Source organism: Saccopteryx leptura, chromosome 4, assembly GCF_036850995.1.
Source record: "Saccopteryx leptura isolate mSacLep1 chromosome 4, mSacLep1_pri_phased_curated, whole genome shotgun sequence".
Classification (NCBI taxonomy): Eukaryota; Metazoa; Chordata; class Mammalia; order Chiroptera; family Emballonuridae; genus Saccopteryx; species Saccopteryx leptura.
The window spans coordinates 39,899,154-39,925,330 of NC_089506.1; the positions used below are offsets into that span (position 1 = coordinate 39,899,154).

Below are 26,177 nucleotides of genomic sequence, written 5' to 3' on the forward strand. Positions count from 1 at the left end.
TCTCTGAAGACTGAGTGTTAATTTTCAAAAATTATATTATCATACTGAAGTATCAAAATTTCTCAAAAACTCTTATACTAATTTGGTATTTTACTATAGGAATTATTTATATCTTTTTATGATCAAGTAATATTCCATTGTGTAAAAGTACCACAGCCTTTTTATCTCCTTATCTGATGGGCACCTGGGCTGCTTAACTAAATCTTGGCCACTGTAAATAACATTGGAGTAAACATAAGGGTGTATATATTTGTGTTTCAGTTTTCTTCAGATAAATTCCCAGAATTGAAATTGCTGGGCCATAAGGCAATTCCATTTTTATTTTTTTGAGGTAACTCCATACTGCTTTCCACAGTGGCTACACCAATCTGCCTTCCCACCAACAGTGCACAATGATTCCCTTTTCTCCACATGCTTGCGAATACTCATTTGCTGACTTATTGATGATTGCCATTCTGACAGGCCTGAGGTGATAGCTCATTGTGGTTTTAATAGGAATTTCTCTGATGATTAGTGATATTGAGCATCTTTTTATTTATTGGCCATCTGTATGTACTCTTTGGAGAAGTGTCTATTTAGGTTCTTTGCCTATTTTTTAACTGGATTGTTTGTTTTTGTGTGTGTTGAGTTTTATATATTCTTCAGAAATTTTGGATGTTAACCCCTGTGGAAAGCAGTGTGGAGTTACCTCAAAATACTAAACATGAAACTGCTTTATGACCTAGTGATTCCACTTCTGAGAAGATATAGGAAGACACCTGAAACACTAATTTGAAAGAATCCATGTACCCTTATGTTCATGGCAGCATATTCACAATAGTCAAGATATGGAAGCAGCCCAAGTGCCCGTCAGTAGATGAGTGGATAAAAAGCTGTGGTACATTTACACAATGGAATATTACTCGGCCATAAAAAAGAAGGAAGTCCTACTTATAGCAACAGCATGGATAGGTCTAGAGAGTATAATGCTAAGTGAAATAAGCCAGACAAAGACAAGTGCCATCTGATTTCATTTTATGTGAAATTTAATGAATAAACTAAACTAACAAACAAAACAGAAACAGACTCACAGACATGGAGAACAGACCGAGTTGTCAGAGGGCAGGGAGGTTGAGGGGCGAGGTGAAAAGGTGAAGGGATTAAGCAAAACAAGCAAACAGACACCTCATAGACAACAGTGTGGTGATCACAGAGGGAGAGGCGGGTGGAGGGAGGGGTAGAAGGGAAGAGGGGTTATAGAAGGAGACTTGACTTGGAGTAGTGAACACATAGTGCAAGATAAAGATGTTGTATTATATAACTGGACACCTGAAACTTACATAATTTTATTACTAACCAATATCACCTCAATAAATTCAATAAATAATTCTTAAAAACAACAACAACAACAACAAATAAAAGGTGTGTAATTTCCTAAAAAAAAGGTCTTAGGCTAAGCTTCAGGAGAGTCATGCATAAAATGATATCAGTAATGATCTCAGAGGCATAAAACAGACATTGAATGTCAAGTGTTAGCTCAGATTCTGGCACACTGTAAACATGAAACAAATGGGAGACATCCAAATGAGAACGGAAAAGAACAAAACTAATTTTCTAACTCAATGAACATCTTTGTAAGCTAGTATTATACAGGGTTCCTAAAAGCTGCCAACTTTTAAGGTCAGAAAATACCAAAAATTGCACAGTACTGTAGCTGATAAGCATTATTCTAAGGCTTTCACTATGCCAAAACAAAGCTTCTCCTAGAAAGTTAATGAACCAAACAAAATTTTAGCATTAGTATTATAGAGTTGTTCTAAAGACTTGAATAATTTAAATAATTTGTGGCAGGTTGTATTTTCCAAAACTAACTTCAACAATATTTCCAGTCCCACATATTCTTCTAGAATCTTGAAATTAGGAGAACCTTTGTGATTGCCCCCAACGAATGAAATATTGGGAAGGGAAGGCCACCTGCCTTCTTTGGATGGATCAGAAATTGTACAACTTCTGCCTAGGTCTGGCTGTCTTGGAACTCAGATCTGGTAGCCCTGATCTCTATGTGAAGCACCCATACTCTGCAGAACATATGGAGAGGCCACTATAGTGGTGACAGAGATGAGGAGGACTCCATTTGCTTCGGTTTTTGGCTATCTAAATTTCCCCAGCACAGACACCAAAAATCTAATAACTGAGTCTTTGCTTGATTCCAACCCCAGAGTCTTACTTTAGCTATAGGAGAGCCTGGGTGGTAATTATTCAGTGGAGCCCAGAAAATTGCTAGCAGTGTAAGAGGGGGGAAAGGGATAATTGTTATTTTAAGCCACTGAATTTGGAAGTGCTTTGTTACATAGAAATAGACAATAAATACTGATATTGGTACCTGGAAGTGGAGTGCTGCTATAAATAAAATGTTAAGAAGGGTGGAGTAGCTTTGGGATCAGAAAGTAGTACAAATTGGAGGAGTCTTGAAGACAATACTAGAAGTGTGGTGAGCCTCAAGAAAGCTCTTGGTGAGGCTTAAAAGAAGGTGAGGAAGATGCTAGAAGTTGCAGAAAACATGACTCTTATGCTACTGTGGAAAGTTTAGAAACACTATCACCTGCAGTAATGTGGAATATAAAAACCACACTGAAGAAACTGAATGATGTAGCTGGGGAGACTTTTAGGCAGTGTGTAAAATCTACCTCCTGGGTTCTTCTAGCCTATTGAAAAATGTGAGAGTAAAGACATAAGCTGAGGAAAAACCTATTAACTGTTAAGGATCCTGGACCTTCTGTTTGAAAATAAACATTTCTCACGGTCAAGCTGTCCCAATGGCAAATGATTCTGAATTTAAGAAATGATTTTTAAGCAGAGATGAAATCGGGGGCATTTTTAGGAAAATATGATCTAAAGATGAAGTCAAGATCATGACTATGATATCCTTTATTAAGACCTCATAAAGATCTAAGGTGATACTTCATGGATTTGTTCAAAGGAGCAAAAGTAAGCATGTTGGAGCACAGAAATCTCATAGAGACCCCAAAGTAGACAAGATTATCTCAGAGAGATTTGTGGATGGGCTTTTGAATAATAAAGTAGATTATAAATTCACAGGAAGCTCACAAAGCCTTTTAAGAAATTGGACCAGCCTTGCAATGAAAGGAGAAGGCTTTATACAGAATGAAGAGTCTCTGGTGCTTCAACATTTTATTAGCAGAAAACAAACTGAAAAGCTACCCACTCCAAACATGTCACTTCTTGTGGATTAGGAATTATAATTTACAGGAGAGCCAAGAGTCCAAAGCATGGACCTAAGAGCCATGAGAAATTTCTAGGCACTAAGCCAAAATCCTTTTCAAGGTACAGGCAATGTGTACTCAGGTATATCAGACATTCTCTGTGCAAGTGCTTGCTATGTGCCTTTTGACTTACCCCTTTTTAAACAGGAACATCTGCACCTATCACTCCAGTGCTTGTTAGGTGTGTGGAGAAGAGGCATCCTGTCTTCACACAGATAGTGACAATACTGGAGGAGATGTCTATCTAAAGAACCTTATGCAAGCAGCCAGGATACCTGGATCTGATTTAAATGTTGAGATCTGGGCTTAGCACTTGAGCTTCGTTTGATGATTGAATGAGTCTTTGGGGTAACCGGAGGAAGTGGAGAATATGTCTTGCATGTGGAAGGGAGGTAAATTGTTTTGTGTGGAGTATGAACTAAGGCAATTTGTATCTTTCAAAAATTGGCCACGGTAGTGCTTCTAGTTCTGTGAAGAACTAGAATCTATTTGTCCTCCCTAAACTTCCATGCACTTGGGGGAATGCCTGATGCAGGATTGTGGTGGAGGTGATGATGCATGATTTCCAAGGCTCACTCATAGAATGTGTTCTCTTTCCTGGAGCATGTGCCTTTGATGGATTGATTCTCTATGGAAAAAGCTACCATGTTGCACAAACCGCCTACAGATAGAGAGAGACCACTGAGAGATATAGATGCCCCACCTGTCTGAGTCCTCAGACATCTGAGGTCCCAGATGTGTGAGTTATCAGCTTTCAGATGGTTCCAGCTATCATGTGCAACTTTATGCAGGACCTTGAGTAAGAGCCACACAGATAAACTCAGAAGACAACCAGAACCTGAGAGATAGTACGAAAGTTATTGTGTTTTGTTTAAATTGCCAAGTTTTGGATGAGTAGTTAAGCAACAATAGATAACTCAAAGTTTGCTTTAGATGCAAAGAAAAGCCATGTTTTTTAGATTAAACTATTATAAATAAAATTAGTATATTTAGTTAGAAGGTAGGCAAGAGACTGTCCTCTAGAATCTGACTGCCTTGGATGAATGACATGGAGCAGGTTATAGCAATGTATCTTGACTCAGTGTCCTCATCTATAGAGGGATCACAATGATATCCCACCCCAGTTAGTAGTTTTAAAGATTAAAGACACTTAGCATAATGCCCAGCACATAATAAACACTAAATAAGTGTCAGTTGTTATTATCATTACCTTATTGTTACATAATCAGAAATTAATGATTGATCAATAGAATAGGGTTCCTTTGAGTGTGGTTCAGCAATATCAGTCACAGGTATTTTATTGAGAATGTAGGCAGCACAGTTCCTTGTCATATTCCATAACCAATAAATTATAATCTCTGGGGATAGAACTGAAAAGCTTCATTCTTCAAAAACTAAAATTAGAACATCACAGTTACAGAATTAAAGAATAATTTGGTTTTCTCGCTATTTCTTTATGCTTATGTGTGTGTATCCATACAAGTGCTTGCTAATAGGTCATTTGCAAATATGAATTGAAGGGCTACTAAAGATGAATTTACATTAAGAGTTTTCCTAACCCTATATTTTAGCCCTAAGATTTGTGAGTAAAAGCTCTTGTGAATACTTAACAATGTCAATGAGATGGTGTCAGGTAGACATTTCATGGTCACAGATCATCTTTAGGGCAAGTATTGGTGTCCTAACAGTAACTTTAGGGTTAAATTCCACATTCTCAAGATGTCGTACTATTTTATAAACCTGACTTTTATCTGAGCTACTGTGCAGTGGTCTAAGGACTTGTATCATTTTAAGTTCTGTTAGGAGATAACAATTTTCTTATACAAAATACTTTCCTTTTGACTGTGTTGCTAAGGCATGTGGGGTGACTTTTAAGTCACCCACTGCTCCAGGATACAGTTTATTTGGCCCTCTTGTCATTAAGAACAAGATGCCTACATAATTAATCTATAAGAAAAAGAAATAAGAACTTGTTCAACCAGAAAATGTTCGTATCTCTGTATGCACGTAGCCATTGTATTCCAATTCTTCCAGTGTGATTTTGCCTAGCTTCAGAGCAAACTCAGCACCTAGCACAGGATATAAAGAATGCCTGAATGAATGCCAACTAGCTGGCTGGTGGCCCGCTGCATACGTGAGTGAATGCCGTATCAATTTACAACCAGCTTCAAAATGGACAAAAACTGCTTCTACTGAGCTGATGTCTTGCAACCTTGCAATATCGCTTCATTGTGTGTGTGTGGGAGGAGCCCATGACCTTAGCTCTCATCACATCTTTACTCTTTGGACAGCATTCCAAAGGCACCATAAATGTCCTTTCAGACCTTTCCTCAATTCCCAGCCAGGGTTAGTCCCTCTTGCTCTGTTCCATCCTGTTCTCTTTGTTATTACTCTGCTTATCTCATCATTTGTTTGCCCATTTATCTCCCCCACTGGCGTCTTCAGGGAAGAGCCAAACTCATGAAATCACATAGTTAATATGTGTTGAATGTACAAATGTAACATAAATGGTGAAACATGTGCTCATGTTCTCCTGTTTTGTCCAGTAACACATTCTTAGGACAGGGATTACAGAAAGACCTAATCTATAAATTTCAGGTAATAGAAAAAAAATCATAAAGGAACTTCTGCTAAAATATATGCTGACAAAAAAAAAATACAAGAAATCTTAACGGGACATTCTGAACCTTGCCAAACTGTGCTCATTACAACTTACTAACATATAGCTAATTCTACCTGAATGAAAGCAGCGTAAAGAAATACATTTCTATAACATTTATTTATTTGTTCACTACGTATTTACGGAGTGCCTACTGTGTGTCAAATGATGTCTGGAATACAGATGTACATGAAACAGTAAAAGAAGAAAAGAAACAGAACGTTATTTCCAAATTAAGTCCCACAGCCGAACCATTCTTGTTTCTATACATATGAACTGGATTTTGTTGAAAAGAGAATTGTATGGCAATACTTAAAAAAAGGGTTCCTTAAGGCATTATTTATAAGGAATGGGCTGCTGGAGTCTGAAGGGAGGGTGGCAGTGGAGGTCACATCACAAAAGATAAAATGATGGAGGCTCCAGTTGCCATTTCACTATCCAGGCATCATGGTGTTTGAAAGAAAACCTGCATGCTGGGGTTGCAGAATTAGCTCTTCTCTCCAGATGGTCAGTAGAACCGGGAGCCCCCCTGCAAAGAGAAAGTGAAGCCAGTTCCCTCTTTTTCCTTTCCTAGTCACTGTTTGTAAAGAGCAACCCCAGACTTTTAAAAAATAGTCCTTTCAAATACTTGTCTTTGGCTTATTAATAGTTTGCAAACAAGCATTAAAATTTACTGGCCCATAAAAGTGTTCAGGTACAAAAGAAATGAAAAAAAAAAAAAAAAAAAAAAGCCCTCTCTCTTGCCTCTCTTTATGACCACATGTTTACTGCATAAAAAACCGATATGAAAGTCATGTGCTAATAAGAACAAGACTGGCCACAAAGATGAAGACTTTAATGTGACCTAATTATTGGTTTCTGTAAGGTTCTGAGCCTTCATTCTCCAATCTGCTCTCTTTTCACTCTATAACCTTCTGAATTGATTAGCAGTTTTATTTGTGAAAGAAATGAACTTGAACTTACTTTTAATAGGCCCAAAAGAGTGGCTCAGATAATAAATTGGCCTCAGTTGTGGTCCTTGCTCTTAAGAAATTAGGGGTCACAGAACATTTTAAGTAGTGATCAAATTTTCTCACAAACTTTTTGCAGAAAAAAGGATAAATTTGTGACATCTTAGTAGGTGCAAAAACCTCAGGACAGCATCTCCTCAAATAGTGTCATTTTGTGCATCGTGGTACCATTAGTTGATGAGATGTTATAGGAACTTAATTCTTGTTTATATCCATTAATCTATGGTAATATCTGTTTAGCTTAACATCACAGAGCCTATGGGTGAAATTAAGTGAGGACTTACTGTATTGCCTCTGTGGTAAAAACCTGAAGCTCTGAGAATCAGTGCTATCTGATAGAATTTTCTGTGAGGATGGCAAATTCCATATTTGTGGCTGTTGAGTATTGAAAAGGTAATGGCTGAAGGACTCAATTTTAAATTTTATTTTTTTTTAAATTCAAATTTAAATAGCCACAGGTTACTAGTGGATACTCTATTGGATACCTGTAGTTCCTGTCACAAGAGCACAAACAGGACCAGATTCATTGATGATAGTGGTATTGTCACAGAGTGTCGCCATCTTTGTGATTATAAAACAGAAATCCAGAGCAGTGATGGCCTGAGTGACTAAGTCCTTCTATTGGCCCCTGACTGCTAATGCTACAAAAACTAACACCAGCTTGATCTGACTATGCAGTTATTTATTTTTATTCTTAAATATATATTTAGAGCACATTCCAAAATATAGGAAGTTATCTGCAGCCATAGGAGATATGGTGGTGATGGTAAAGTCACCAAGACTAGGAATCAAAAATTGTGGGAAAAGAATAAATAACTTAGAGAAAAAAAGAACTTATTTATGGACTGGACCTTTTTCAAGCCTCTAAAATGTATCTTCCTTGGGGTGTGATCTGTGTGGGAGACACCTATCAGCACCTGACTCATATGTGAGCTGAAATTGGTTTCCAATTGAATTTTACATAAAATTCTTGCAAGTCTAATGAATCATGTCATACATTTTACACAAGGCTTTTGAGCCTTGTGATTTCCCCACAGTGGTAAGGAAATACAGAACTTGACAATTGCGGTCTTTCTTGCATTTTCTTCATTCATCTTTTCCTTTGTCATTTTATTTGAAATATATTTTTATCTCCCATGATTTTTTTAAATACCTTTTGCTTAACTGACATGTTTTGGCTGCCTATATGAGAAACATCAACTTTACCCTCAGTATTCTATTTCTTGTCACAATGGTATGACTACTTGGCATCTGGTCACTCCAAAATCTCAATTTCAGGATAACTAATCTTTTAATATGCACACAAGGGAAAGTGCTTTTAGACTTTACAGGCTATTCTGAGGCCTACTCTTCCAAATTTATAGAGCTTGTTTGCAGTGTTCAAGTCTGGATGGGGCTCTATTTTATATGCACTGCAATTTTTAATCTTCTTTGCTATATTTTTTTTTCAATTTCTGATGCTGTTTTGAGTCTTTACTTCATATCTTCCCTTCTCATTAGTCTTAGACTGTTAAATACTATTCTTCTTTCAATATGCCACATAAAAAAGCTTTCTTCATATTTCAATCACAGCTTTTTGGCACTATGGCACATAATGCCATAAATCTAGTATAGAGGTATAAAAGTAATAATGGGGGAAATGTGATTTTTTTCTACTTTCTTAGGGAGTGTATGATATCTTTAGAGTATTAGGTTCTTATGTATGTATATTGGAATGCCTTGTTTCTATGGAGGTCTGTTTTCACATCTATATCCACCTGAAAACTCTCCTCTAGATGATTTCCCTAATGTCATTTTCCACCTTCTGTTGTCCTTATTACCATGACACTAAAGATACACACTTGGGCTCTTCTTCCCAAAGTTATAAATTTTACCTACAACCCCATCTAAGCATTATTGTAGCATGACTCATACATTAGGATAGCAACATTTTTTAAACTAAAAATTCTCTCAAAAATCTATTCTCTCTTATAGCAACCAACAAAAAGCATCTTTGAAGATAACGAGAGTGTACTCCTTGCTCCAGTCTCCTCGGAGTCAGCCATCTCTTCCCAGAGATGAGCTGATGGCTTCCCTGTGCTTTTTTGGTCCATTTATTTTTTATTTTTTATTTTTTTATTTTTTTGTATTTTTTCAAAGCTGGAAACGGGGAGGCAGTCAGACTCCCGCATGTGCCCTACCAGGATCCACCCGGTACGCCCATCAGGAGGCGATGCTCTGCCCATCCAGGGCATCACTCTGTCACGACCAGAGCCACTCTAGTGCCTGGGGCAGAGGCCAAGGAGCCATCCCCAGCGCCCGGGCCATCTTTTTGCTCCAATGGAGCCTCGGCTGCGGGAGGAGAAGAGAGAGACAGAGAGGAAGGAGGGGGGTGGAGAAGCAGATGGGCGCCTCTCCTGTGTGCCCTGGCCAGGAATCGAACCCAGGACTTCCGCACGCCAGGCCGATGCTCTACCACTGAGCCAACCGACCAGGACCTTGGTCCGTTTATTTACTGAAGGAATTGTATTCCATCTTATGTTCAGATAATATCTTTCTGGTAAAACCTGCACAGCCATTTTATTTAAAATTTCAGCTCCCTCACCCTGCACTACCACTTCTACCAATATTTATTTTTCTCTGCAGCATCCTCTTCTAAGATAGTTACTGTCTTTGCTTGTTTATTATGTTTACCACTTGTCTTCCCCCATTAGAATGCAAACTCCATGAAGGGAAGTGTTTCCGTTTGTTTCACTGATTGTATATGCCCCTGGCTTAGAATAGGGCCTAGTATGTCTACGGCCATACCACCCTGAACGCGCCCGAACTCATCTGATCTCGGAAGCTAAGCAGGGTTGGGCCTGGCTAGTACTTGGATGAGAGAATAGGGCCTAGTTTTTACTAAGTAATAAATAAAATCTGTGAAACTACAAATGTTTGCAAAGAAGTGTTTCTTCTTTTTTCCCAATTCTAAAAGTTAATAATTAAGCAACAATAGTCACATGAACTCATCGATGAGATAGTTGATTGAGACTAAAGTGTAATTTTTTCCCCCATTTTGCATAAAAAATTCTGGGTCATAAATGCAGAAACTTTTGTTATCTAGTTCCAAAATTTTCACTCACTGAATCCTGCAATATCTTGACTCTCATCTAAGTACATTGTTTTACTTACTGCATAATAAAGTAAGGTTAATTTTAATTCTATTGTAATAAGAAGGAAGCCTAATAAATATTTTTAGGGTTTTAAGTAGTAAACATCTACGTGGGCTGGTGACTAACTTTCTGAATTTCTCTGGTTTGAGTCTCCCCATTCAATGTGGAAGTGGGAATGGGAGTTAAGGAAATTATATATAAGTAGCTTTTTTCTAAGAGGCTTACAGATTTGAATACACATTATTTATATTTAATGATTAAAGAGCTGCTGGCAAGCAGACAATTGGATTATTCCTATTAAAAATATATTAGGATAACAATGCTGCCATGGGGCACTCGGAAACCGGAAGTCAGTGCATCAATAACCCAACAAGCCAGCTTCCTCCTTCCCTGTGGCTAACCTTCAGTCGATGATTCCTTGGCTGCGGCCCACAGGCAGGCGCTCACAGCCTCATAGGAGGCACTCAGCCGTGTGGTGGGGTCCCTCTTTGGCTTGGGCGGAGGCTGTTTCCGTGGTGATGGGAGGCCACTGCTGTCATCCAGGCTGAACACCGAGTGCAGAGAAGGAGACCGGGTGGATGGGCCAGCCAGGGACTGCACCAGGCTGTCCCCAGCCATGGGGACTGGGACGGAGCTGCAGTGGAAATGTCTGGGTGCACCCCTGTCTTCAGTTCTTGAGGGGAACAAAACACAAACAGCACCCCACCAGAGAGGCCCCGATGCATTATTCAGAGGTTAACAATGAACCCGCTCAACCAGACATAATCAGGGCTTTTTGGTACACAGCCTTCCCTGCTGAGGCTGAAGGACGCATGCATGTGCAGCACTCTGGTAACTGGCACACCCAGAGAAAGCTGCCCCACCTCCCAGCCCTTGCTTTCTGATAAATGAACGTGTTGGCAATTCATCATTATTACTTAAAAAAAATTTCACACAAATGCAGCACTTCTTAAGAAGTGCTACATTTTCTATCAGGCATTCACTGAATGAATTTTTCACACTCTGATTATTAAGCAAATCAAAAAACAAAAATTTCAATCTGAATGATAATTTTTGGAGAATCCATCTTAATAGAGAGTTACTGAGGCATCAAATGTTGGGAGTTCATCGCCGCTTCCCCTTGCAAAACAGTATATATTTAAAACTACCAAAGATGTACATTTTCTCTCTCTCTCTCTTTTTCTCTTACTATTTTAAACCCCATAGACAATTACTTAATAATGTACAGAGCTATCATTTTTCTTCTGTTACTCCAACTGTTTGTCCAATGCCAAGTGACCTGCTGATATTCAATAAATAAATAGACAAATACTTCTGCACTTAATTTTATATCACACAAATGAACACATAATCAAATTGAGAAATTGGGGTGGCTGTTTAGCTCCAGCAGAGAAAATAACAAACATTATTCTGGAAGTCATATCAAATTAATAGTTATCTGGTTTAAAAAAAATTCCTCCTGGCTTCATATGTCAATGTAATCATGTACTACCGAGATGCCAATGCATTCATTTTACAAAGAGTCTCCGAGCATTTGCTTTTATAATTATATCTCTGTGTGGCAGAGCACCAACAGGGCTAGGATCTACCACAAGGCAGAGCCAGACGCCCATGCAGAAAATGAACCAGCTGAAGATGAAAGCATGGCACTCAGTGGATAATTTGTTTTCCCTGCAATGTTTAATTACAGTTTTTCATACAAAGAGATTTTTTTTCAGTATTTAATCACTGAGATATTTGAAGCTAATTAGCGAAAGACACATCACCATTTCCACTTAAATAAAAAAATCATTTGACATAGGCAGGCATTACAAAGGGGAATCATTTCATTGAGAAACAACCAGGTATTATCAAGTTTTCTATGAAAAAAAAAAAGCATCTCCTTGACAGTGCATTAGAACCCAAGGGACCCATGTCCCTGCCATCCCAGGAAGGGGTATTATGGATGGATGACAGGTGTCCTCATCATTCATGGAGAGACAAGAATGATGAAATGGAGAAGGATCAGGTCATCCCTAAATTTCTATTTCAAGTTCAGTCTCCAAACTGAACTTTAAAATAAGAAGCTTTCTCCAAAGCCTTCCTTATAGGCAAAGAAAATGTGACAGTTTACTGAGGAAAACAGCTATACAACCATTTATTGATTTCACTATATTTATGTTTTCAGAGTGGCTTCTCCATTTTTCTTTTTTTTTGATCAGATTTCCAGAAGCTTCTATGAGTCAGCCTTACAGGCACGGCACTTGTCGAGAACCCAGCTAAGACAGAGATATTAGATGCCTTCAAACTTTGTGCTTGAGATGATAAGGGGTGCAAGCACTGTGAGTGAAGCAATAATTATTCCATACGACTAAACTAACACAGACAGCATGTAATTCATGAAAAGATAGCAGAGAAAAAGAACCCCCTTGGATTATTATGAGGTTTCAAATAAACCATGTGTGCACACCGGTCAGTTCCGGTAGTTACTGTTGTATTTGCTTGAACTTTGCCTTAAGGTTTATAGAAACTTTCTTCATTCCACTGAGTCAATTACATAGATAGTTATAGTTACATTCTATTTGCCTTTACCTTCTGGTTCCTTCCTCTTGCTTGCTCCTGGCCTCCAACTTCTCCTTGTGATAATTAGCATTCATTTCATTCCGGAGCCGGTCATTTTCCCGGGCAATGTCTGAAGCATTTTGAATAACCAGGGCATCATAGGTCTTTAGCCCCATGTCCTCTGTAATCTGCAGGAAGCTGTTGATGGACGTGACCTCTTGCTGCCTGATGCTTCTTTCCTGAAGCAAGTGCTGGCGTGCCAGAAATCCTCTTATAACTTTCACATAAAAGAACGCAATCAGGGGTCAGCGAGAGAAGGAAAAGCAGAAAAAAAAAACAGATGGGCACAAACAAAAGTCACAATACATTTATGTCTCAGCAGCTACAAAATGAGATATTTAACTCAGTACAAAAACTTATAAAACATTCTAATGTTGTATTAAAAAGAATATCTAAATTCAGTTATGATAACACTAGAGACACAAATGCTTAAACTGAATGAGATCGTGCAGGTAATGTGATAATCAAGTTTCCACACTTATTTTGGTTTGAAAGGCTGGACATTGATGGACTGGACTAAAGCCAATGAAAAAAAAAACTAGGTTCAAATGGGGTTTGTGGAATTTTGGGTTGTGGTTCCAACTGATGATCTTTCATTAAATCAGATTATAACAGAAGTGCTGAGGCTCCTGGAATTAGTCTTTGAAAACATCATGCACATATTGTCAATAGGACTGTGATTTAACTCCTAGGAAAACTAACACTGTGTTTAAGAGTCCAGGCAGAGATTGTGTAGAAAAATAGGACATCCTTCCTGCTCTCCTGCTCTCTGGGAAAGCTGGCCAAGAAAATGTGTAAGAATTGTGGGAAACAAGTGAGTGAACACATTCTGAAATTGCTAATATGTCAGCACACATGTAAGACTTGAAAATAAAAATGAGTACAATTTAAAGGCACTTCCATGTGATAGGAACACTGTTTCATCATTTAGTGCCCCAATTCAATGATAAGTAATATATCCTTTTCTCCATTTTGTAGACAAAGAAAGAGAAGCTTAGTGAGACCTTATTACAGTGTCATAGGTCTTACAAATAATACCTTCATGTCTTCATTCAGGTTAAGGATTTTTGCCTTTAGTGTTATCACTACTGAATTTAGATATCCCTTTTTTAATATGAGATTAGAATGTTTTAGTAAATTCTTATTCTGGGTTCAATGTATCTTCTTCCAAATAAACACAACCAGTGAATAGAAGAGCCAGGATTTTAGTCTGATCATCAGGCCAAGCTCATTCCCACAGCCTCCAAGCACAAAGGCATGATCTGTTGTTGCTCTGCAGAGAGCAGGTCACCAACAGGGAAGTCATAGGTAGCATGTTTGTGATCAGTGTAAGGCAGAACTTTGTAACACTGAGCATGGGGTATAAATGGATCAGGCTGTTTCCGGAAACAGGCATTCTGCTCCAGTATTTAATCATGTCCACAGGAGCAAAATGGCCCTGTTCATGGTTGCTGTGGACAGACACAGGGGCAGGAATTACCATTTGGGCATTTTGACTCAGGGTTGCCATTCCATCCATTTCTAAGTTTCTAAGACTAGAAGGAATTGTTCAGATTACAAGGAGATCTACACTTTCAGGGGAAACCAGTGTGTATAACAAAGACACTTTATCCTCATCTGTAGGGGAGGAAAGAGAAAGGCTATGAAACATTGAGGACTTTGAAACAGACCATGGCTACAGAAAAACAAATGTGTGGGTTATCTATGATATTCATTTGATGCCTTTTCTTGATTACGGGTGGAAAACTGAACAGAAATTTCCACAATTATGGCTTCAGAGGCAAGTGTTATGCAGACATCTAAAATGCTTAAGGCTTTTCCTTCAGATGGCAATACTAAATGTTTAGTTACTTTGGAATGCAGTGGTATTGAATTAACTGTAAAACAGTCATGCTGAACTAATCTAAAGGGGAAAAAATTTAAACAGTAAAAGGTACAAGCAGACTTCCAGAAAGATGAAATGCAGAGCAAAGGGCAGAAGTGTTAACCATGTGATGGGCACACTGAGAGGGAGAAGCAGAATTCAAACTGGCTAGTTCCCTTGCTCATTCTGTTATATTTAAATAAACTGAAACATTGACTTTTGGAAGGGTGAACATGAAGGTATACTCAAGATATTTAATCTCTTGGAATAAAGGAAAGATTAATGCGGATATGCCAGACTTCTTGTGGCCTCCGACTACAGCCGAGCTATTCACTGCATTCACATTCACCCGGAATCTATTGTTCCACATACATAGGATTCCATTCTCTCACATTTCAGACCAGAACTTTTTCCAATTCTTTAAAAATGTTCTACCAGTTGCTAAAAACTGGTATCTTTAATAAGGGATAGCTGATACAAATAAATTTGCTACAAACATATGTTGATACTTAGTCTCTTTCTGATGATTTCAAAAGACTGCTTTTTTGACACCTACAGTATTCAGATTTTTAAGTTCTGTTCAAGACAAAATGAACAAAGAGAGTCAGAAAAAGAATTCTTTTAGGAAAAATTTGAGATTAAAATGGTTAAATTTAAGATTAAAACTTACAGCTTTCTTCCCCCTAACATTTGCAAAGAAAGAATGAAAACTCTTGAAAAACTGGATATGACACCAGATCATTATAAATTTTGAGCAAATTTCATAGCAGCAGAAAGTACTGAGGGAACTCGTCCAACAGATATAAAAATAAAAATCAATAATGCTTTCGTTTAAGAGCCCATAATTTTAAAAATGCTTTTATATCCTTTATTTCATTTATGCAATGTGAAGTTATGGTTTTCACCTTAATGTTATTTTTTAGTCCATTTTCAATTTCCGTCTTTAGAGGTGAAGAGATAGCTAGAGTTCTGCTCATTTCTTCTGCGTCAGGTCAGCAGGGAACAACAACTTAATCTTTGTAACTGAATAGAAGAGAAATTTCTAGGGAGTACCCCTGATGGAAGACAAGGTATATAGTCTTCCACTTACACAATTTTTTATTTATTGATTGATTGATTTTAGAGAGAAGGAAGGGAGAAAGAGAAAGGAGAGGGAGGGAGACAGGAACATCAATCTGTTCCTGTATGGTTGTGCCCTGACTGGAGATCAAACTGGCAACCTCTGGGCTTTGGGAAGACGCTCTAACCAACCAAGCTAGCCAGCTTGGGCACATTCTTCTGATTATATTTAAGGAAAATTTCCAGGAGGATTTTAGACTCCATTCCACATTCATACAACATGATATTAAATGAGAATCTCAGTTGACTCCATAACTTGGTGATTATAACACTGGTCTTGTAAATGGGATTCTTCTCATTCTAATTTCAGCTGAATTTGCAAAAATAGATTCTGATTCACAAGGTCTGGGATGGGGCCTGAGGCTGAACATTTCTAGCCATTTCTGGCTGGTGGTGAGGCTGCAGGCACTCAGATCTCATGTTGGTTTGTCAGGGCTGACCACACAAACAGGAAATGCAAAGGTGTGGTCCAGAGTAGACCTGTGAGCCCAGCCCCTCTCTCTACTGGTGAAGGATAAAATTAAGTAGGCCAGATTATCATCACCCACAGAGAAGCCAGAGATACCGAAAGGTGAGATAGGACCTTTCCCTGACCCGAGCTTCCCCCACTGTCCTCACCTCCAGCCTGGAGAAAGTGCCCTCGGAGGACCACCCAAAGAACTTGTTGTGTGACTCTGGAGTTTGGAGTTTGGTGGACCCAGCGGACCGTGAATCCTGGGAAGACTGATGCTGCATCAGTGGCCGCTGCCTGGCACTCAGTGCAGGGTGGCTCTGCTGGGAGAAGCTGCACCTGTCAGGCCCCACAGTGAGGCTCTCCCTGCCAGAAATGGTTTCAAGACAGAGATGTCTGCTTGGAGTCACTTAAAGAGACTTCTTAGCGAGCACTTAGACTTGGTCAAGGAGTGTCCAAGGGATGCCCAGAGGCTAAGGGGGGATTACAGGTCCAAAGGAGAGGTCTTGCCAGTTCTCAGGTGGGTAATGCAGAGAAGTGCTGACATGTGCCCATATATTCAAAGAGCCACTGAACACCTATTTGCTCCACCATAAGAACCCAAGGCCAGATCATAGTGGTGACAGTAGACAGAAGAGCTGCTCTGTCCCCTCACTTCTTCCCTTTGTCAGCTCTGGAGGGCCGGAAGGTGTGCATACACCAGGGTAGGCAGGAGTAAGAACCATGCCCACTGCCTTCCTGTGGAGCCTCAGAGGTCTGGGAGGGTCTTTTTACTTAAAAAAAGGTTCTGAATTTTGAGCATTACTTGGACTGAAATTGCTAAATTCTGAATAAGATTGTTTGATGGACTAGAAGAAATTTATCCACAGAAAATGACAAGAGATTGGATATTTCATGAGGAGAATGCCTGGATGAGGCCACAGAGTTTCAAAGAAACAGAGGCTTGAACAGAATAGAACTGATTTCTGCATCCTCTGAGTTGTCTCTGCTTGTTTTCAACAGTTTCAAATATATCAGAAAGCTAAGCTCATCACAACAAGTTCTACCAATAACTAGCATATAGATTAATTTTTCTGCTTTAACCTTTCTTCAAAAATTATAATATATAATTATTGAGCAAATTATAAATCTATTAAGTATGTATGTTTAATATGAGGTATAATTATGATTGTTAACATGTACCCATTTTTGATGCTCACTTAGGTTTGGATAGGAAAAAAATTTGAAACATTCTCTCAAAGCTAAAATGAAAAAGTCCTATCTGTTATCAAGGATAATACTCCAGATATTATCATTGCTTCACAAAGGATAAATGAAGTCGAGGACTTTTCCATGGCACACATGGAATTACATAAAATACGATATGGCTAACAGGCTGTTCCGGCCTCCCAACTCGAGCAAGCCAATGGTGCTGACTGAACTGGCTTAGCAATCTGGCTCCATATCTGAACCTAAGTGCCACATGGGGGTTTTTCCCACTGTTGGTTCAAAGGTACACTGTTCTTATCTGGATCAATATATTAGGAACATGAATATTTGAGAGGTAGTGGATGCATAAATCATAGGAGGTGAATATTCCTTCTTAAAAACTGTAATTTAGATAAAAATTTGCTATAAAAATACCAGCTAAGGTGACTATCAAATAATGCATGAGCAGTATAGTGTTTACATATGCTCATTTAGAGACAGGTAAAGAGCAAACTAAGACACTGTACTTCTTAAGTCCCTGAGAACTGCCCAAAAGTGGCATCATGGAATGAATGGAGTGGTCCACTCTAATGTTGACAACATTGACATTTAACCTAGGGTGAACAAAATTATGTTGTATTTCAAAACTCAAAAAAGTTCAAATATGTTAGTGTGTATTGTTACCTTTTTGACAGGTGATAATTTTTCTTTGCAGCTGTAGGCACAACTCATTGAGCTGGTCGGCATGCCAGTACTTTAGGAACACTTTTCGGACTCCCATCTAAAACGTAAATAGCAGAGAAACACTTAAGAGAACGATGATGCCAAAATGATAATGGGAAAACCATTGAACAAGGGATTTTTCCAGAAGACAACCTGAAGAAACAAAGCTAACAAAACTAATCCTAGTACATCTTCCTTATTATTTATTAACACTATTACATTTAATCATGGTCCCAAAGATTTTGTTCTAATCAGTATCTTTGTTGGGCATACATATTGTTCCCAATGTTTGCAAGTGCCTACACACTACAGTTGTGGTGCTTGTACCAGGCGATACAAAATGCTGACTGGCTTTGACTCTTTATCAGGAGATAAAAACCATCCCCGTGAATGAATTCTCACACTCTAGAGACAAACCTCTATCTTTTCTTTATTACCCTTTTCTTTCCTCACTCACAGCAGGGAGGTTAAGTTTACAAAAAGAAAAACAAATAAACAAAAAGACCAAAACAAAACATGCAGTGGACACACAAAATTGTTTTACGTCAATTAAATTTTTCTACTACATTGTATGTTATTATAAATTGAATGTATACAACTGCAATAGAACAGCAACATCAAAGTGAAACGTCTCAATAAAGTCAACAATCTTCTCGGTGTTCACATACACAGTAGTGCACAATGAACATTCTTCAATAGAAAATTTAAATTTCATTATGTTACAAAATTAGTTTCGATAAAAAGGTGAGGGGTAAGCAAGCTAGTCCAAACGTGCTGCTACTGATGAAGACAGCTACCGAAGAAAATTGTTAAAAACACATAACAATAAGCTATGCCGTGCATTTAAAAAATAATTTCCTTGTGTGTTGTGCTTATTTTCTAAGAATTCACAGAGCTGTGATAGTTGTGAGGAATGCCCTTCACAAGGTAAATGTTCACAGTCTCTTAGGGGGAACAGATACACCTGCAGAAAAACCTGGTAAATACTAACATGGAGTGCTTTGGAAGCTCTGAGGTGGTATTCTGTGAGATAAAGAAGAAACACTGCTTAGGCAGACCCTGTAATATGTTCATAATCATATTCTTAGCACTTTAGACAAACACCGTTGAAATAAGAGGAAGACTAACGTGTGCACCCCCAAGCATAAGCTGGGGACATTAAAATGATAACACCGCACAGCCTAGGTCATACATCACAATGACACCTGAAGCTTGCATGTGTATGTATGTATGTATGTGTGTGTGTGTGTGTGTATATATATATATACCATACATCACAATGACACCTGAAGCTTGCATGTGTATGTATGTATGTATGTGTGTGTGTGTGTGTATATATATATACCATACATCACAATGACACCTGAAGCTTGCATGTGTATGTATGTATGTATGTATGTGTGTGTGTGTGTGTGTATATATATATATATATATATATATATATATATATATATATATATATATATACACATACCATTAGGTCCTGGAAAGGTTTATAGGTCAGACTTGTCTTCAGAGTGCTTAACCAGATGCAGTTTATGACCTTTTCATATAGAAACTGAGTTTACTCCAAACATATTTTGTCACTTTCCATCTTTCCTTCTAACACTCTCCTCTTAGCCATGTTGTCTTAATGAAACACACAGTTTTGCAAGGAATTGGAACCTGGAACTTGCACTGTGGTAGTGAGGCTAGTTATATCAACAAAGAAAGTTCTCAACTACTGTTCTGTTTCAGAGGCCTCTGGTTGACTGATGTTCTTCTTCATTTAGTTTTCTTTTAGTTGGTTGAAATTTGAGACAGTTGCCTGGGTGGGTGGCTACCGAGAGTTGTTCCTTCTTTCCCAATTGTATTGACATTCTCTCTCCCTAGTTATTTTCCATAATGCACAGCCTTTTTCTCCTTTCCCGACTGTTGACTTATTTTGGCAGTCAACAGGAAGAACAGTTGGTACTGTCTGTGAGCAGTGCAGAACAAATCTGTGAGACAGGCATTGGGAAGGAGGGAGCATGTCATCTTTCTGTTCATCCCTGACTATGGTATGTTACTCATGTGGGAAACTAAATCTCAAAGGCAAAACTCTAAAAGAGTGCTAGCCAGTAACACTCCACAATGGGTGGAATCAATAATGATCATTAAGTGAACTAATATACGGAAGAAACATAAAACCAATGGAATGCAAACAGGAGAATGAATTCTTAGTTCCATTCCACATTTAAAAGGATGGAGCTAAGAATTCCCTGGGCAGGCAGAGAGTTAGACAGATGACCAAGAGCTTTTACAGTGACATTTCTAACAGCAATTCAAAAAGCCAAATCAGTCTATCTTGAGAATTCTGCTATATTTCAGAGATACAAAAGAGGTCCCTCTCTATGAGCTCATACGAAAAATCAGCAGTGAGTATATATAGCAAAAAAACATACTCAGTATGGTGATAAGAGTCATGGTCAAGGACTGTCAGAGAGCAGGAGGTGATCGAGACAGAATCAGGTAGAATTCGTGGGGAAACATGTTATCTAAGCCATTTAGTCTTGAAAGATATGTAGGATTTTTTTCCAGGGTACCTAGGCATGGTGAGAAAAGGTGTGGAACAGAAAAACTACCATGTGAAAGGCAAGGAGCAGAAAACAACCATCTGGGTATAGCTGTGTGAAGAGTGATGAAAGAAGAGGCTGCACATGTAGCTTGTGGCCAAACCATGAAGAGTATTCCAGGAAAACATGGATATTTTCCTATGAGCAATGTGGTTAAAGTGAAAGAATTAAAGGGGAATTGGATCTAAATTTTATAAAAATAATTTTTGAAACTGTATTTAAACTCTATAAAGTGCCTTTTAAAACTGTTTGGAGAATGAATTGTTGGGCTTGGCTTTGGAAGGTAGTTGGTTGGCAAGGTATACCGTAGTCAACAATTTGAGTTTAGAAGATTATTCCACTGTTGCTTGTCTGTTGGCCAACCCCTATTTAGCCTTCAGAGCTGGAATCAAATCCCATCTTCATTATTAGATCTTTAATACTCATGTCTTCACTTCCAGGAGAGCTTTGATGACTTTAATTTGTGTTCCCAGAGCACCTTATGAATGATTTTTTATTTCTCTTATTATATTGCATTGTATATTTGCACGCACACACATACACACACATTTACATCTTCTGAAGGATCTGAAGATATAGTCTTGATTTTACAAGTGGTAGGAATGTGGGGAGGATGGGTTCAGATTAGAAAAAGAAGATGAGGAACTGTGACTTCCTGGAGTAAGATGAGTCATAGAGCTAGCTGTCTTCAATGATGAAAATATGGTATGATGGACAATGAAAACAGAAGCCAAACCCTGAAGTCATTCAGCAAGCTTGGATTGAGTCGTGGATGTCAGTCAGTGATAAAACCAATGATGATGGAAATAAAAGGAAAATGAAAAGTGGAGTGAAAATGGTCCACAAATGATGTAGACATAAAATAAGATTGGGGAACAATGATTCAGCTGACCTGTCTCCACTCCTGAGACAAAGCAAGTGAGTAAAAGTGAAACCTTATGATAGAGTATCGTCAGGAGACATCCAGTTTACAGTTCATATATGAAGGTTAAATTAGAAGTGGAGTAAATATGGAAGATGAAGTGGATTTTTCTCAGCCTATATTAGAGATTACATAGGACCTGCTTGTAAGTAGTTGAGAGGCATCTGAGTGTTCCACAGATCTATATGTTAAGCCAGACTTGGAAGCAGAAAAATGAAGTTATGCAGGGATCCATGGACTGGGATAATGGCAAGGGAAGGGTATGACTGGTATGTGAGACACAGGGCATGTACCAGGTGGAGTGTTACACAGGTAAGTAACATTGGGAACCGGAAGGACAGTTAAGTTCCCAAAACTCCTGGTAAGTTTTTGAGTATCCATAAAAATTCTCCCTGTAGAGGTAAAACCAGGGGCTTTGAAAGTAAGTAGGGCTTCTGATTCAGCGGAAGGGGAGAGAATTAAAGTCTGGATCCATATTAAAAGTATCCTGTTGCCCTGGCCGGTTGGCTCAGTGGTAGAGTGTCGGCCTGGCGTGCAGAAGTCCCGGGTTCGATTCCCGGCCAGGGCACACAGGAGAAGCTCCCATCTGCTTCTCCACCCCTCCCCCTCTCCTTCCTCTCTGTCTCTCTCTTCCCCTCCCGCAGCCAAGGCTCCATTGGAGCAAAGATGGCCCGGGCGCTGGGGATGGCTCTGTGGCCTCTGCCTCAGGCGCTAGAGTGGCTCTGGTCGCAACATAGGGACACCCAGGATGGGCAGAGCATCGCCCCCTGGTGGGCAGAGCATCGCCCCTGGTGGGCGTGCCAGGTGGATCCCGGTCGGGCGCATTGGGAGTCTGTCTGACTGTCTCTCCCCATTCTCAGCTTCAGAAAAATACAAAAAAATATATACAAAAAAAAAAAAAAAGGATCCTGTTAAGACACAGCTAAAGCGTTTGTGAAAATGGCTAGGTATTGTGTTGCCATCACATTCAGATAATTTTAAAAGTGCTTCATTCAGTTATCTGGTATACTTTACAGTTATCCAATGGACTGATTCATTGTTTCATATTCATTCACATTTTTTACTATGTAATTTATTTGTGGATAGGTAAGTTTTGGAGATACTCATTGAAAATATTAACATTTGTTTGACTTCTGATCTTTTGGGCTGCCATGTTTTTATTCTCCTGACAGAATAAAATTAGCCCTTTAGTAGTATTTTAGATTTCTTCCTCAGGAAACACATATTCTGAATAATGCACTTCAGTCCTTACCACCTCTGGTATCACTGATGTTAGGAATTAGTGGGGTAAAAATATAGAAATCATTCTTTATCAGGAAAACCCAGACAAGACCACGTTAATTCTGAATTTGCAAGAATTGTATATTGTCTGTTAGTGAGATGGATTAGGACAAAAGTGTTGGTGATTTTAATTTTTTTACGAAATGAATTCATGTAAAGTTTCTCTGTAACCAGTGCCTTACTGTGCTGTATCCAATCCAACAAATTAGGACTCCCCAGAATGAGACCAAATGTTCAGATCACCTACATTCTTGATTTTAGTTGTGTTCTCTTACAAAAAAATATATATATTTCTCTCACAACCGTAGCAAAGGAGAGACTGAAAAGTTCTCCTGCTGAGCCTCTCTCTCCCTGTGCACTCCCTACACGCAGAGTGTTCTGATCTGAGATTAAAATGTTAATGTCATTCTGACTCCTATAAAAGTAAACCATCTGTGAATTATAGTCATCTCTATTTTTATTAGAAAACCATTAGCTTTTTTATTCTTAAGTGACAGATTTTAAAAGATTAAACAAAATTGTCATTGATGACTTCGAAAGCTTCAATTACTGCTACAGTTTGCAGAGGATTTTTTTAGAGGAGCAGGCTGTGGGAACACAGACAGCTGCTGGAGTGGTGGTTGTGATGGAGTGTAGGTGGTCTGGAGGCTGTACTAGACGGAGATATTAATGGAACCTGCAAAGATCCTTTCCACCTTCCTCTTCTTCTTCCCCCCCCCCCCTCCTCCTCATCACTGATTACTGCTTCCAATCAAAGAGGGACAAAAAGAAGGGCTTGCCATCCTATGGAGAGCCAGAGGGACCTACTTTCCCTGTTTGCATGGTAACCACAACCCTCCGCCCCCCCCCCCCCCGGGGGAGATGCATATGTCTGGCCTTGCTTCATAGGGGCATTTTCATTGGCCCACCCTTCACTGTCTGGGAGTCAATGATCTTTCTAAACATCAACCTCATTAGATTACTTTTGTGCTTAAACTTATTTAATTGCAGGTCATAATTTTTCAGAATACTGTTCAAACTCTTTTGAAATGTTTATTAGACTTTCTGTAGGATGGTCCTTTTCCAATGCATTCTTGTTTATTCTCAAACTGTTATCATATTGCTGGCATTCCAAAATGGGAACTTGTTTTCCTCCTCTGGTTTAACATCATCTATTTCTATTTTCCTCAATACCTTTCTCTACATAAATCATCCACTGGATAAGCTCTTACTCATTTAAATCACAAATGGTTTGGTTCTCATAGCTTTTACCATATAATAATGAATTCATTAAAACAGCATATCTGTGTCTTTAACGTATCTTGTATCGATCTCTATAATATCACTGATGTCTGATTTTAAATATTGGGCTGTTTTTATTACTAATTACCATACATTTTTGTATAATGAGAAATAGTTTATTGTCAATGCTTTTTACTTTTGCTGTGAAAATGCTTCATTTCCATTATTACTGATAAAAAAGTTGTCTTTAAAAATTTTAATTTTTATTGCTTTAAAAATATGAACATTATTCTAATAAATATTTCCTAAAGATAAGATATATAAGATCATATTTGCATTAAAACCAGTCATATTCTTTCACTATAATATTAACATTCCTCCCCTCCAAAATGCGCTGGTATCTCTTAAAGTGCCTTATCATGTAAATCTATTCCCTAGTTTTAAATAGCTTTATTGAAGTTATATAAACAATATCCTGTTGTGTTTTTTTTTATGTGATTTGATGTCTCCATTAATCTCCCATCAGACTTGTTTTTCTTTCTGATGATCTGAGAATGTCACTGTACTCCTTTAGAATACTGTTCCTTGTACTATACTTTTACCATGAAAAGCATTTTCTGTAACTAATTATTTAATCCATTCCAAATAGAACTAGCCTCCAAAACCCCAATATTTCTATTTGCATGCTGTTGACATTCACTCATTAATTCTTGGTTTGGAGTTATTTTCATATAACTATTGGGTACACCGTATATCTTATCTTTCTTGATATTCCTTGTTTCACATTTATTCATCCATCCATCCTATCATGTGTCTGTCTTATCCATCTATTCATTCACCATCCATCCATAAATCAAATATTTTCCAAGGGCCTTCCTGATACCAGGCCCTGTGCCCTCTAAGACCACAAAAATGAACAGAATAACATCTATCTTTTCAAGAAGTTCAGTAACATAACCATTTAACTAAAATTCATCTTCTCCAGGTTGAATTCACATATTTCCCATATTTGATTCTTTGACTCACTAAGTTTCTAAGTTTGAGCATTACTTTGTATGTGCATAGTTTATACTTAATATTTCAATATTTTGTATTTTCAGGGTAGCTCTAAAAAATTACTAAACAGAAATATTCTAATTTTCAGCCTGGCCTGAATGTACTTTTAAACATCCTCAAAGGATACATTTATACTAAAATACAAGTTCTCTTTGTTATAAATAGACTATTCTTGAAGTTTAACTTCAACATAGAAAAGATAATTATAGCCATACACATCTAATAGAGTACTGTATCTTCTGCTATTTGAAGAAGGTGGTTTGGCTCGAATTACATATAATTACAGGTTAAAAAAATTAATTACCCTTACCTAGAATAGTATGACCCGTACAGCAAGCAGTGATGAATAAAAACTACTATTTTGAGCTTCCTAGTGAATTGCTCACTATGTGATCCTATATATTATTTCATTATGGAAATCACATCACTATGGTCAAGAGCTCTTAAAAAACAACAACAACAACAACAAACAAATCTCTTCCTCCTAAAATGACTCACTATGAAAAGCAATACCAAGCCAAACCCAAACAAGACTGATTAGTTTCAAAATCAAGGAAGAAAGTATATTGGATAAGTTAATATATTCATTTTAAGAGCACCTTTACTCTTTCTTCTTAACCACATGGCTTCCAAAATGTAAAAACTAATTACCTGTCCCATGGGCTGTGTATGTTATAAATGATGAACAGCAACATAAACATCATCACGGCCCCCTGTACTCACTGGGGTGTGTACAAACACATAGGTTGGGAGCCCTCCCACCAGCAGCAGCTACCCAGTCACTGCTATGTTGTATTTTGATGTTTGCTTTACCTCTAAAAATATGAATACTCATGGCACTCCATCCTGGGCATCTGCTCTTATGTTGTTCATCCTTCAGAGTATTTTTAGATATTAAAATATACTTACATAACTTTCCTAATTTTCCACATATTCATTCTGTGGTGTGTTCTTGTTTGCTTTGAGACACATCTACATTTATTTCTGTGAATTATCTTCTGCTTACAACTCCTGAAGAGCCAGGCCCTTTCCATCATTTAGAGTTCCACATATTTTGGGTAGCAAATTCACACTTGTTAATAAGAGTTTAT

General features: G+C 38.2%; 1 protein-coding gene across 2 annotated transcripts in view; it reads right to left on the bottom strand.

Moving 5' to 3' along the window:
• Window positions 1–26,177, bottom strand: part of MYO16 (myosin XVI) — a 592,224-nt gene that overhangs the window by 79,760 nt on the left and 486,287 nt on the right. For both annotated transcript variants that reach the window (XM_066380569.1, XM_066380568.1), the window contains exons 29-31: window positions 17,974–18,070; window positions 12,638–12,884; window positions 10,468–10,739 (exon numbers count right to left, since the gene is read on the bottom strand). In XM_066380569.1, the coding sequence (XP_066236666.1) occupies window positions 10,468–10,739; window positions 12,638–12,884; window positions 17,974–18,070 (616 nt within the window). The remainder of the gene's footprint in view (window positions 1–10,467; window positions 10,740–12,637; window positions 12,885–17,973; window positions 18,071–26,177) is intronic.